Source organism: Ylistrum balloti, unplaced genomic scaffold (assembly GCF_031769215.1).
Source record: "Ylistrum balloti isolate Yb309-2 unplaced genomic scaffold, AGI_CSIRO_Ybal_v1 Utg371194, whole genome shotgun sequence".
NCBI lineage: Eukaryota > Metazoa > Mollusca > Bivalvia > Pectinida > Pectinidae > Ylistrum > Ylistrum balloti.
Genome location: NW_026782650.1, coordinates 118,935 through 134,846, shown reverse-complemented (window position 1 = coordinate 134,846; position 15,912 = coordinate 118,935). Strand labels below are relative to the sequence as shown.

The 15,912-nt window shown below is 35.0% G+C and overlaps 1 protein-coding gene across 1 annotated transcript; it reads right to left on the bottom strand.

The window, feature by feature from the left end:
* Positions 1-10,673: 10,673 nt before the first annotated feature.
* Positions 10,674-13,656, bottom strand: LOC132561333 (betaine--homocysteine S-methyltransferase 1-like). Its single transcript, XM_060226055.1, has 7 exons — positions 13,644-13,656; positions 12,916-13,106; positions 12,369-12,563; positions 12,006-12,117; positions 11,696-11,874; positions 11,452-11,533; positions 10,674-10,942 (listed from the first exon to the last, which is right to left on the bottom strand). Exons 1-7 carry the CDS (start codon positions 13,654-13,656, stop codon positions 10,674-10,676), a joined length of 1,041 nt encoding a protein of 346 aa, XP_060082038.1.
* Between the last annotated feature and the right edge of the window lie 2,256 nt (positions 13,657-15,912).

Genomic DNA, 15,912 nt, shown 5'->3' with positions numbered 1-15,912 from the left:
GATGACGTTATCCCATTCTGAGTAGTCTACCTAATGAAAGATTTACCTTTTCCCTACCTAAAAACGCACTCCACATTATCGGTAATATCCGTTCAGTTCCTTGGGTACTTTCAGGTGTTATCAAACCTCCGTTCGAAAACCTTACGACTATAGGTACCCTCTTCTCTCATTGTAATCTGAACATCCATTTTGGAGACGTCCCAATGCTTTGTGTTTTGCTTTAGAAAGAAGAGTAGAGGTACAGTATGTGGCTTACCTCTCAGTGAAGAAAATGTTATCTCATAAAAGTAGGATAAATATTTTTCCCATCAAATCAGGTATACATATGATCGTAAATAATGTAATGAGATGTAACATTCACACTGGTTTTCCACAGGGAAATAGAGCTATATATTTGACGGTTAATCTGCAAAACTGAAATTAAGGTAAACATACGAGGGCTGGTTGATAAGTTGTGAGCCACGTATTTAAGAAGTTAAGCAGGGGTGTCTTTTTCAGCTCTACTATTCACTGATTATTATAAGACTCTTTCATATGCGTGTATGTAGGATAGGGATATTCCACCCGAGGTGAAACCCGAGGCTCTCACCATATTTTGTAACCCCGAGGGTGGAATATCCCTATCCTACATACACACATAATGAAAGAGTCTTTTTCTCTCATATATTTACCAAAAGTTTGGGAAAAGGACAGTCGGTAGGCCATTATCTTCATTTTGTTTTCATTTTTTAAATCAGAGGTTTTTATAAAAAACGAACTGGATATTCTTAACGATCATACCCATATTTTGCAAACTTTCAGTTTGCTGTCAAATTTCAAACCATTTTCGGTATATTGCAGGATGAATATATTATTCGCAGATGAGAAAAAAACAAAAATGATCTCTGTGTGATTATAAAGTATGTGTAAGTAAACAGCCGCGAAAAGAAATTGTTCCGTCAAATACTTCAAAGAAATCAACAAGGAACGGATTTTTATAATTCATCATATAGTTTTATCATCAAAATAACATATCTGATCATTTTAAGAAATATATCAATGTATCTTTTTACTGTTTTAACATTTTTTCAAAATACTGTGACGCTGACATGACGTCACCATAGTCAAAGGAATTCCATTTATAAATTCAAGGCGTGACGTCATACGATCTCCGATTCCGAGTCGCTGTCGCTCTCACCATGATTCGACGACGTTTGGGTGGTGGAACATTTGTGGTGATATTTACGGTGATTTGGCAATTTTCAATGTGAGAACCAGCAAACAAGGATTCGATGCGAGTTTCAGATTATCTATTGATAGCGTCTTTGATTTTCATCTAAAGTTGTTATTCTTGTATGTATTATTCATAATTGAAAAAATTGAAAATAAAAAATATGAATATATACTATTCAAAAAAAGTAAGGTAACACTACTTTATTCTGTGATTAATAAATTAACCCCTTCATAAATCCTTACCAATCATGTACGAATAAAGTAATTGATCAATTCTGATAAAACTGCAGTCATGGTTCATTATAAAACTTTGCTTTCAGTTGATTTTATTCGACTATAAAGGACGTTGGGGTCAATTTCAAAGGTAACACCATTAGTAACTGGTATGGCCACCGTTTGCGAAGTAAACAGCATTGCAGCGTCGTCGCATGGAACTCGTAAACCGGCGGATAATTCGAGGAGAGATGTTGTTCCAATCAGCGATCAAGGCTTGGGCCAGCTCCTGCAAGTTTGACGGATGATTTTGACGTTCTCTCACGCGTCGCCCAAGAACGTCCCAGACATGCTCAATCGGTGACAAATCATGTGATTTAGATGGCCAATCAAACACCTGTACGTTATTCTGCTGCAAGAAAGTTCTGCTGACGCGACTGGTGTGCGCTGGCGCGTTATCCTGTTGAAAATGGCGCCAAAGCCATGGCGTCTTAGGAATGGCAGAACCACTGGTCTTGAAATTTCGTCCCGATATCGAATGCCGGTTAAATTGCTATTTAACACAACAAGCTTGGTACGAGTCCCCCCCACAAATACCACCCCGAACCATTACACTTCCGCCGCCAAAGCGGTCCCGTTCTGCGACGCAGCAGTTCGCAAAACGCTCCCCTCGTCGCCTCCACACTCTGCGCCTTCCGTCACCGTGTTGCAGACAAAACCTGGACACATCTGTTTCTATTGTCGTAAGGCCCAACGATGGTGAATACGGGTCCACTTACGCCGATTATTACGGTGACGTCGCAACAAATTGGGTCCAGTGTAGGGACGCCGCGCTTTCAATTGGTAGGCCCTCAACCTGTTGCGGACTGCTTGGGGAGACACACGACGCCTAAACAATGTGCTTGTAGTCTCTACTGCGGTTACGAATCGATTGCGCAAGTGTATCAATCGTATACGACGGTCATCCCTGGCGGTCGTTTTACGGGGTCGGCCGCTTCGGGGACGATCGGATGTTGACCCAGTTTGGTTTAAACGACTTACCAACTGGTAAATTGTCTTAACACTGCAACCAAAATGCCGTGCAACTCGACGGCGAGACTCCCCAGCCTGGATCATGCCTACAGGCCTTTCTCTCTGTACTTCTGACAGCCGGGGCATAATGATAAAGTTGATAGATAACAAGATTCGGTGATTTCTCAGTCCTAAGGATCTAAGGAACAGTTGTCAGTTTGAAAGTTTATGAAATTCAAGCGAAGATACAAGTTAGTCGCAGAAAACCTCGTAAAGCTCTTTCGCTAATACAGACTTTCACGCTTGAATGATTTAGGTATTTTGTAATGTAAAACATTACCATTTTCTAATATTGCACAAACGTCATTTTGATTTCACTCATTTACAGGTATTCGCCAAGGAAACATGTTAACTTTTCTCTTTTTGTTGAGTATATTGTCCAGTTCTCTGAAAACGTGTTGAAATACACTCCAGTCAGTTGTACATATTTATAGACACCTGTATCCAGTATACAGTACACGCATTTTTAATCAATTAAATCTCAAATAAACACTTTGTTGACAAAGAAATATATTTATTACGTAGTAAAGTACCTTTTATATGTTTATATGTGTTTTTTTTTACATAATTTGTAATATGTGGTTATGTTATAAATGCTTTAAAATAGCATTTAAGGTGTCGTTCTTATGTCATTCCATGAGAGACAGGCTTCAGTCTAGAGCGAAAAATATGTATAAATAGATTTTCTATCTGATTATTAAAAGATATCCCTCTTAGTATAGGGACTTTCGCTACATTAAACTAAAGCATAATACCAAAGAGTTGAATAGATAGTTTTGTTGCTAAAACTAAACCTACACAAATGCCATATAGGCAGTTATGTCACGTTGAACAAATATATATAAATATATATATACAACAGTCACGTGGCAGGTAGGATATTGTGTACTTTAAACAAAGACATACAAGTTCAAGTGTCAAAGGTTCGCGTCACTTTTCAAGAAACAAGCACAAGTGTCACATAGGTTACTCAAACGTAAGATAAAGGCATTGTCGTCTTCTTACGGAGTTTTTATATGTGGGTAAATCTTCTATTATCGGTATGTAATTGTAACGTGCATTAAATGAGTACAAGAAGAACAGTGATAATACACTGTTTAATGTTAGACAAGAAGTCACAAAACAGAGACATTTCCTGTCGAAGCTGTAGCAATGAATCAGTGAGGAATCATATAAATTAGTTCGTCCTTACTGCTAAATAACGGAGTGTAGTGATCTAATTTCAGAAAATGTTATTGACATAACAATATCAAAAAAGTACTTAGTAATTTATTCATAACATTATTATTGTGAGCTCTGCCGTATCGGAATAAAGTGTGTATTAGAAAAATGGGACATAATTGTGTCTTTGTCTTTTAGGACATGTATGGTGGTAACGGATGAAGAGGATTGTAAAAAGACACTCAAGTGAATAGCACCTTTTTCACAATTTAGAGTGAGATACAGTAGAGCCAAACAATAAATTAAACTGCACCATATTGCTGTTTTGTCCTTCTATGACTTGTGAGTGATACTAAGGGCCGAAATTTTGAAGACTAGGAGGCGACTAAGGAAAATCCAAATTGATCAAAAGAAAAGTCAAAATTTGGACAGGGTGATGCAATAGCCCCATACCTAAATAAGTTTCGCAAATTCTTACAGAAGACAATTTTATTCTATAATTGTATCAAAAAGTGTTATTCGCTTGTTTGTCTTCCGTATAATCATTTAGGCTGTAGACATTATTGGTGGACCTTTAGACTCCAGTGTTTGCCGGAATCTGCATACTACATTTCGATTTATTCGAATTGTTACATAGTTCACAATATACGCATATCCTGGCGTTTTTACCTGAAATCATTATATTCAAACTCCAATATAAAGATAACTTGGATAATTACGAAATGACTGAATTATGAGGCTCATTCACCTCCTCATGGAAATTTTGACATTTTTTCCCCCCGATCACTTGGATTTTCCTCAGTTCACACAAAAAGGTTACACCGTGCTGTAATACCAGCCAATACCGAAGTTGTACTTACCTTTTTTACTCATATCCAATTATGTTGGTATCAGACAGCACTTGATGAAGTTCGATGCACACCTACAATAAAAATAATACGCTATGTTGATCGTGCCCCCTAAAGTGGACAGTAAATACGTGTCGCCAAACGTTATACCGTTCCATTTGGGATATGGTTATTTATTCCGCCTTGAGTGTTCATGCACATACATTGATGTTTGCTAAACTAAATACAGAATAATTTGACCGTTACTATTGTGATCTAATTTACTCGTTTGGCATGCCATGCTAAACGTCACGCTGTTTTTGTTTTTGTTTTTTTAATATGGCATCAATCAAACATACATTTATATTCGTTGTTTTGTTTAGATGTCCTATGATAAGGCCGTCTATACCTTTATTATTTAAAGACATTTACTTCTAGATATGAAACGTTGCTTAAGGAAAGATGTGACTAAAGGCTTATATATTAGGACAAAAGAACCGACGCAAAACCGAAAATTGATTTCCTTTTGACAAGGGCTACACCGACATTGATATTGTAAAATGTAGAGTACGACAACTAGTTCTGCTGTAAACATTTTTAGGGAATACCTTTTGAAAAAAGTTCAAAACTTGGTCAGGTTTGAAAAAAGTTTCTTCAGATATCATACTACAACATCGTCCAAAACACTTTCTATATCTAAATAAAATGTTAAGGAAAGATAAGACAATGACCTCGTCATCTAGGACAAATGGACAAAAAAGCTGCACCGACATTGATATCGCAAAATATAGCGCACGACAACTAGTTCTGCTGTAAACATTTTTAGGGAATACCTTTTGCAAAAAGTTCAAAACTTGGTCGGGTTTGAAAAAAGTTATCTAATTAAAATTTCATTAATCTTATTATTTCAGCATTTTCCTTTCAGACACTACAGTTTGTTTCGACGTAAAAGATTAACCGCATACTTTTTGCTGTGTCAATATTTCACATCATTTGCTAAAAAACAAAATTGGCGTCTGAAATTTACCTATTTATTCTACTTATGAATGTGATTTACGTTAACTATTTTACCTGTTCAGCACACATCTAATCACATACCGGCTGAACACGACAAAGACTGAATCATAGAACCTACCTGTAAGGGGTTCGTATATTTATATTTTACTCTGTATGTACAAGATAGAGAAGTATGTACTCGGATAGAACACCATTCCGCCAGCGATCTGACAACTCAGTCTCAGACTAGCCTTTACAAAGTTATTCCTGTCTGTAGGGTCCTACAAGATTCATGACGTCTTTTTTTCATTTATCGTGAACTGATACTAATATCAAACGTACCGTTATTGATCCGAGTGAGTGTAGCTTCTGTAACAGATTACTTAAAGTCTACATCCCACGTGATATGAATATCAGCACTATCACAATTACGTTTAAAATGATGAAATCATTACAAACGTTTGAATGACTATGTATACTTTCAGGTGGTCCAACGTGTTTGGTATGATAAGCAAATATGACCGCAGAACGGTGCTTCGGAAACCAACGGAGAGTACAAAGAATACTTGCATGTAGAATGAACAAAAAATTCCAATGAATATCGCGTTTTAATGATAACATATTTGTTTTTTCCATTCATGGCAGACATATTTACTAACATTTTTGGCTGGTATATACCTACATATTTTACTTAGAAGTTAAAGAACCGATTACACGATATTCTGAGACAGAAAACAACACCCCTCATCTGCTCCAAGACGTTTCCGGCTGCACAAACACTTTATTGGAATTGGAACAACAGTATGACTAACGCAATCACTTATTGTTACTTTAGAATCAATATTTACCCTGTTTATCGTTTTTTGGTGTACGCAATCGTCCATAAGCGCTGTTATGTACACCACTAGATTTGGTATTATGTTATTTTGAGTTCGTCTTTAGACGTTTGAATTTCAACATCATAGATGAACTCAAAAACACATAATATCAAATCTGGTGGTGTTCTCGTTTGAACTCCATGTGTTTAAATAATAGATGCCTCCAACATCTCGTTCTTCCTTGTCTCTAAGATGCTATCAAGAATTATGGTACGACCTGGTACAATTACGTCAATGCGGACCGAGGGCATTATCTTGATATTTATGTTCTCCCTATAACACTATTCCTTATGTATAATACTTGCGCCACCTCTCATATTACAGTATTAGGGCGCAGACATTCTTCTGAACATCATACTATATAATAAACATCATACTTTAAAATAAACATCATTCTTTATGATAAATATCATAGTATATAATTAATAGATTATTCAATAAGTCTATAATTCCAAAGACAAGGTTGAACTACTTTCCTCCTTAGTGCAGTTTTGAATAACTGTTATTACACGTATATTTCGATAATTCACTGTCTTTCAAGTTATTCATCAATCCACAAACGTCAGCATCAAAAGATTATTCCTATCATAGTATTGTCTGTAAAATAAATAATTATTTCACTCTTTGTATATTTGTTTCAACAACGGCAATCCTTTTCTCAAAGTTCGAAAAATATTAAAGCACTTTTTTGCTCACTTCAACGGTGTGTTTTTAATATTGTGTAACATATTAATGTAAAAACATTTATGTTCTCCCTATAACACTATTCCTTATGTATAATACTTGCGCCACCTCTCATATTACAGTATTAGGGCGCAGACATTCTTCTGAACATCATACTATATAATAAACATCATACTTTAAAATAAACATCATTCTTTATGATAAATATCATAGTATATAATTAATAGATTATTCAATAAGTCTATAATTCCAAAGACAAGGTTGAACTACTTTCCTCCTTAGTGCAGTTTTGAATAACTGTTATTACACGTATATTTCGATAATTCACTGTCTTTCAAGTTATTCATCAATCCACAAACGTCAGCATCAAAAGATTATTCCTATCATAGTATTGTCTGTAAAATAAATAATTATTTCACTCTTTGTATATTTGTTTCAACAACGGCAATCCTTTTCTCAAAGTTCGAAAAATATTAAAGCACTTTTTTTTCTTTTGCTCACTTCAACGGTGTGTTTTTAATATTGTGTAACATATTAATGTAAAAACAAATTGAGTTCTTAACATTTCTTTTATCCAATAATAAGGTGCTGTAATTTTTTTAGGTCCTGTGATGTATCCGAATTGTTCCATGTTTAGGTAGTAATCTTGGAAATATTTATATTCAATTAAGTAATAGGAATAATTTGCGGCTTTTCAACATACATTAAAGAGGTCGCTTTCTTCAATTTTTCCATTTGTATTATGAAATAATTTTGTTATCTACTATTTTTGTGTTTCCATGAAACCCATAAGATCGAAGAAGATTTGTGTATATTCTATGTTGAATGTTTGTTTCCACAGTTGTCGGCACTTACTCAGATTCATTGGATCAGTTATTATCCGTTTCCATTCGTAAGTGATTAAAATTAACATAGGCAAGTACATTATGATGCAACTTATGTTTAGCATAATTTTGAATAATTGAATTTTACATGTTAACTTCTAATAGTTCAGAATTGACTTTTTAAATAAGTTACTTAACTGATCCGATTATATTTTTTTTTCAGTTATGAATACGGATTTCATCTATTTCATTGCGTTTGTTAAGTATGCAATCTACATGTATATGTATATATCAATCCGCTGTTATTGATCAAATGCATTATTCTTTCTTTTTAAATGTGGTAGGGTTTTTGGGATCGAAAATTTATTGAGACAAATGAAAGCGATTGCATTAAAGGTTTGTATAATTCAACAATACTTTAAATCTCTGAAAGCTGGCGTGGCCGTTATTCAGAGAATTGTTTTCGACCTAAAAGGTGACTTTGAGGAATCGGACTAGCTTCTAAATATTTCTATTGCAGCTGAGCAATTTTTTCTTCCCTTGTTACACAAAATTTTCAATGTTGTGTTTATAGCAGGATACTTCCCTAAAGTATTGTCTGAGGCTTTAATTGTGCCTTTTTTTTTTTAAAATAGGCGACACGACTGACCTTAGTAACTGGCGTGGAAATAGGCCTTTTAAGTGATGTACTAAAATCATTCACTAAGGTTAAGTAAATGGGCAAGCGAGGACAATATATTATCGGATGCCGAATATGGTTTCCATTCAGGCATGGGAACAGTAGACACAGTATTTCCGTTACACTATATTATTTATTATTATTTTATTAATAATAAGAAAAAAACTGTATTTCTAGTAATTACCAAAAAGCATTCGATAATATTGACAGATGTTAAATGTGGTATAAAATAGATTGGTGTTCGTACAACAAAGATGTCGGTAGCAAAACCATTGAATAGTCTCATCAACTGCAGGGAAAATATCTTATTTTAAAAGGAAATAACAGGACCGGGGTTTTACAAACGGAGGTTATATCACCAATTCTGTTATCTTAACTGTTAACGATTGTGAATCTGAACTCTTACACGCCGGTATACAGTCGCTTGAATTACAAGACTTGTCACTATATTTATTATTGTACGCAGATGATATGGTTTTATTTTCTGAAAGTATACATGGTTTACAGGCTATGCTGGACAAACATGATAACTACAATGAAAAGTGGTGTCTGGCTGTTAATGTATCTGAAACCAAAATTGTGGTTTCTCGTTAGTCAGGACGATTATCACAATGGTACTTCAATGATCAGTTGCTTGAAAATGTAAATAGTATTTGTTACCTTAGCTTGCTGCTACATCGAACGGTAACTTTAATGCATCGCAAAAACAGTTAGCATCTCAAAGTAGGAAAGCATTATTCGCACGGCAAAAGATTTGTGTACCTATGTACTGGAATTTCTCCACATCAATAAGTCCCTTTGACACATATTTAGAAGGGTTGCTAGTTACAGTAGCTACGTATGGGGATTCGATACCGCCCCCGATTTAGAGAAGACACAATCAGATTTTTGTGAAAACATTCTTGGGGTTAAACGGTCGACCACACCAAACTTTATAGTATACTTAAAACTTGAGAGAGTTCCGTAGTTTCTTTTTCGTAAATAAATAATATTTAAGAATTGGTGTGAGATAATCTCTACCAATAATTGTATTTTAAGAGGATATTACGAGTTCATGTACGGCGAATGTAGGACTAACCCGTATTGTAAAAACTGGGTTGCGAAAGTCAAACACGATCTTGGGACTATTGTAAAACAACATTTGAAGGACATTTTCAAGCAATAGTGTGGAATAAGTTTTTGCCTCGTCTCCTAAATGTATTAAATATAAGCACGTTGTAAATCGTTAAACATTGTAAACCTATCTTTCAAACCCTATCAATATTAATTATAAAATGTTACCGTAAAAATACGTTTATCTTTGCATTGTCTTCTCATCGAATCTGGCAGACAAAGGAATGATCCTCGCCAACTACGTAATTGTTCTGTATGTCGTCATTATTTCGACAACGAATATCCTTTAAATTCACCCTGTCCTTTCTACAATGATCTGAGATAAACTTATAGCAAGTTTCACTATCGTTCGAGTCCTCCTGTAATTAAATTAGTTATTTTTTTATCATCTTCTAACATAAAAGAACTATATGATTAAGGAAAATTTATACCTTGCGAAATCAAATTAAGCCGACATAATTATTTAATAGAAAATAATGGAATTACCTGAAAAATGTAATCATTCTTAATACAAATGTTGTATCAATGAACTGTATAAGTATACGATGAATAGAGAATATTATTGAAATAAAGAGCTTGGATTACTTCTCAATCACATGATTTACAATTCAAATAAATGTATATACCTTGAGTGGACATTCAAACCAACGGGTTATGATGTGGTATACACGTGTGTTGTATTAAAGTTTTGAATGAGTCTGATACAACGAACATGATATAAACACAGGTTGAAGATTATATTGATGATTTCCAAGGGCAAATAAACAAAAATATAAAATCGCTTACATATTATGTTACAAACTTCAAGCCGAACAGGACATTTTTTACTGTCAATAATATTTTGGCGCCTTTGATCATATTAGAGTAATTACAAGTGGTTTCTAACGAAAGTCACGACATCGGTATATTGCATGTCAGAACAGGCTGTTTTGTGCTAAATGTATTTATCATATTAAAAGGAAAACATTCGAATTGTAGTCTGATATTATTTTAATGAAGAAGCAATCTTTACTTTTTAATTCTTTCCAAACGCATATTCCCTCAACTTTTGGAAAGATGCGTTGGTACTCTCCAACAGCACGCTTTGTGAAAGATCTGGTGAATATTTGCAAGCTTCTGGTTTTCGCTCGTAAACTTCTGCCAACTCCCTAAAGTAAAATGGGGCATTCCCGCAGCAAAGCCCAATGTAGTTCACTCCGATTGCCTTTGCCTCCTCCGCAAATTCGCGAATGTCATCTCGGCTACTCATTACACAAGCCAGGTTTTTCGGATAAATATGTTTTCCTATCAAAGAATAAGCAAATTCCTTCAAATTCAATATACTTTTAGCGTATGATATTGGAAATGACAAGGCACAAAAAGCTAAATATTCCACCTGTCAAAAGAAGAGCATTGAAAATCGGGAATGCTATTACTATATGAAATCTCAACGTGAAGAACATCCTATCCTTTAAAATATTTGATAACATAAATGAATTGGTTTTTTTTTTTTTTTTTTTACAGAATTACAACTTCTATTCCAGCAAAGTTAAAGTTTGATTAAATGTAGGGATCAAAATGAAATCGTCAAACTACCAGAGCTAAAGCTTTTACAACGTTTTTATGGAGAAGTGATTACCATTCAATAGAGAATAGTGTTAAGCTAGAAGATCGCTTCCCTCCTCTCAAATGCAACAAATACTGTTTGTAAGACTATTGACAATGAATTGCTTTCCTGTGTCATTTCTATCAAATAAAGAATAGTATAACAAGCGCTGTGGCTTGGCATAACTTATCAAATAGTATGTACACACCGGTTTCTGGATCCTTCAGCGAGTGCCAAGTACGGCAATCCTCCCTCGTCCTGTAAACCACGGGAAGAGCAGCAATTGGACCCTGAAAAAACAGTAAGAATTCTTAACAGTCATTTTAGATTGATAACAATAACTTGAGAACAAGATTAATACTGGCGTTATGTACATATTACTACCGTTCTGGAAGACAAGGGCATAAAAATAGATTAAATAAGACGAATGTTCCCTTCATTTACCTACTCACCTTGCATAACTTTCTAATTTCTTTTAGGGCCGGAAGCATGGTTCTTGGGCCACGCCCACAGTTGAGGCCCACTACTGCCGCTCCAGCTTCCTCTAGTCTACGGCAAGCCTCTGCTATTGGCACACCATCAGTCGTCTCGTCCGGAATTAAACACGTGAGAGTTATTACAGCAGGAATTCCTGTATTACAATTAGAAATAGATTAAGGAAAATAGTTTTTCTGATTAACTCTCAGATCCATATTCATCAAATTTTTTTTTTCAATTGCATTTAACAATACATTTTTGTGGTTATGATAACATTATGTGTACCTTTCCCGTGTTCCTTAATTGTCTCGAGAGCTAGCTTCGCTTCCCCGTAAGAGTGTATCGTCTCCGCTATCATATAGTCCGCCCCCTCCTCAACTGCCCACTCTACCTGTTCCTGTAAAATAAGAACTAAACAGGATAAGTTTTAGCATATTTCTTGTCCAACGGAAATTATTTCAGCGTTTGACTTTCTTGAATGACAGTGATTGTTCAGATGATATAGGCCTAGTCCACATGGTCGCTACTTCAATTGAAGACAGTAACCAGAACGTTACCACCGGAAAAGATATCTTACACTATCCAATAACACTTTGATGTTAGTTGCGTTTTCCTCTAAAATAAAAATATCGCACTAGAACAACGTACCTTGAAAATGGACCTGACTTTGTCATGTGTTTCCGCGACATCTGCTTCATATACAGTGGTACAACAAAGTCCACCAGCCATCAGAGTGTCGGTCTCGTTAGCCAACTGTCGGGCGATTTTGAGAGCCTTTCTATTGAGCATTTCAAGGTCATCTTCTCGACCGATTGATGCAAGTTTTTCCCTGTGTCCAAAATACTGAAATATGAATGACGACATTGTAGAGAGGATATTTCCGTTCGGATCTTGTCTATGTTTAGAATGGTTTGGGGTATATTTCCCTACGCGTACTACTAGTAGCTTTAAAAATGCGGCCAAAGACGCATAGCACAAGCAAACCTTGGTCAGGTACCTCAGATTTAGATAAAATTATAGGTCATATGATGAACAGAACCTGATATGAAGACATTGATGACATTTTTGTAGTATTTTCCATTTTTGCTCGCCAAATGTCAACAAAAATAGAATATTCAAAAGTCGTGTCATGTCTGATTCCCTAATGATAAAGAAAAAATATAAAATATAAAAATGGCAGCGTATCAAACATTACCATTAATGCTTCCACCACGTCAGTACCAGCGTGAATGAATTCTTGGTGTAATCCCTGAACTACTTCCGGGTGTTCTAAAACAACTTCCGGCACAAATCCTCCCGATTGTAGGTATCCTCTTCTCTCTATTTCCATTACATATCCCTCTGCTACCAAGACGTGTCCACCATTTTGTAGACGTTCCAACAAACCTTGGTATCAAAGATGTGTAAAATACGCTTTATCAACTCACCGAAATTGACATTGCAGTATATAGTTCAAAGGATTGTTCTCTGCAATTTCGCAGAGCATAACAAATCTAGGTCCTTAGCATCGCTGACAAGTCCTAGAAGGACGAAACAGCTGTATGGTGCAATTTGATTTATTGCTTAGTTCTTCTTCATCTGATTCTAAATTTGGATGAAAATGAACTGTGTCTTCTGTGTATTCTTCGAGATTACAGGTGGTAAAGTAATTTGCATTCTACGTTTACTTTCAATCGAATTGTGACACGGCTCACAATATACGAATTTTCTTGGCGTTTTTTCTGAAATTAATATATTCAAACTCCAATATTTATATATAACTTGCATCTATCGTAAACATATTACAAAACTGATAAATTATGGGGCTAATTCACCTCCTCATGTAAATTTTGACATTTCTTTCGATCACTTTGGATTTTCCTTAGTTCCCCCAATAAGGTTACACCGTGCTGTAATACCAGCCCATACCGAAGTTGTACTTACCTTTTTTACTCATATCCAATTATGTCGGTATCAGACAGCACTTGATAAAGTGGGTTAAAACGTGTTCGATGATCACCTACAATAAACACAACACGCTATGATCAACTGACCATGCCCCCAACGTCAAATACCTCTTGATCAATAAATAGAACTTCAAATGTATTGTACAACTGATTTGTGACTTTCATGTAAATTATCACAGTGTCTTTTTTTTTTTTTTTATTTCAGGCATGACAAGGCGATCATGCATAGAATTACTCATTGTACTGTACTATCATGTAATATATATATTAGTGTTGCATACTATTAGACTGTATATTAATTTGTCAATAGTGTTGCTAGGGCTTACACTAGCGGACTACTTTTTAAATTGCAATTTTGTTATCCTAAGAGTTTATGACACGAATTTGTATAGTCTAATTAATAATAAACAATCAACTAATGTTTGCAAAGTTAATCCCTGTGAGATATAATAGGACTGGTGAATAAAGTTTGTTTGGCTGAATATCTTTATATGTGGTAACCGCTTTGCCAAATGTGTGAGAGCGGGTTTTGGTGCAAGTAATATGCACATGCAAACTCTTCAAGGTCAGAGAGCAACTGGCTTTTTGTCCGGTATCTGCTCTGTTTGTATTTGTAATATGAAGAGAATAGTTCTTAAAAATAAACTGTGTATGTATACTCATACATATATTGAAATCTATATGTGAGGAAGCATTAATTTCTTAAAATTTCAGTTTTGTTATTTTTTTGAAATTGTGTAAAGTTGCAGCAAGTTCAGATAAAAAAAATAGATGTATGATAAATGTTTACAGCATGAACAGTAAGGATCGGTCTTATGCACGGACACACTACGGCGAGGTTTTACTTCATTTCAAATGCATGGTGACTAACATCTGCCATTTCGTTACTTACGCTGTCGCGTTGCTCCGATTAACACCACAACAAAATACTGCTTAACAGCAACTCTAAATAGCAACACATTATATATTGTTAAGCACTGTCCTTCTGTTGCTCCTTGACGCGAAATAACAGCTACTTCCTGTTGTTGCTATTTCACGTAAGTTTCTTTTTTCTCTCATTTCGTTATGTTACTGCGAAAGGCGGTGTTTAAAGTGGCAATATGTAGTCATCGTTATTTTGTTGCGACAAATATCAACAATCAAGCAAAATTTCGTTACATGTGAGTGCTGCCCAAACAAATAGACAATTCCAATTATCCTTTTATATATCTTTGTTGGGCCTTTCGAATTGCCCTTCTTTCATTGTTCGTAGTCAAGGCCTGCCGTTCTTCCACAAAACGTTTGTGCTCTCTCGATTTCCCCTGAAAAATGACTGACAGGTTTTTCTCTAATATTTACTTGTAGCTTTCAGTGGATTTTTTCGTCAGGAAGCCAATATCATAGGGTCTATAAACACCTGCAAGTGGGAGATCGCTCTGCAAATATGTATGTAAGTGTATGTGCGTAAACCTATAGACTGTAAAGCCCTTGGAGGCTTTTCAGTGTTGGTTTGTTTGTTTGTTTGTTTGTTTTTTTTTGCAATGATAAACAACCGTGAAATAATTTATTAAGAAATGCTCCCCTCTATGTAGTTTCAATATACGTATACGTTAGCTACATTTTTTGAAAATTCTGTTTATAACAATGTTTGGTCAAGGATTTCCCTGGCGGAATACTTGGTTAACATGTGGTGTTCTGAGGTTGTACATTTTGATGTCATTAAATGGTGCTGTAGCCATTGAATTCGATTTATGAGTTTAATTGTGTTTTAGTTAAAGCGTTGTAAAAAAATGAAGATTTTTTATTTAATCTATTTCATTGCTTTTGTTTAGTATACAGCCTATGTAACATGTATATTCTATATACATTGTTCTATTTATTAAACTGTACATCATGTATTGTTACATAGATTAGAAAGTAGCTCTAAAAGGTAACCATTTTTTTACAGACCAGTAAGTTAAGGCGTCACTACTTATGTTAGGAATTGCATTTTGTTATTCTATTCACCACATGTGCATTTGTTTTTTTTTTGTTTTTTTTTTTTTTGTTTTTTTTTTTGGGGGGGGTGGGGGTTTTCCTATCCCATAAAATTATCTGTCAAATTGCTGATAACTGAATAAATTATTAAACTAACATGTATGTATATCTATATTTTATTTATGGTTATTTTTTACTACAATCCTCTTTAGTAAGGTTTTCTTACTTTTCTATGTTGATTTTGAAAATAAGTAGATTGAGTTTAAACTTGTTCAGAATTTCCCTCGGAA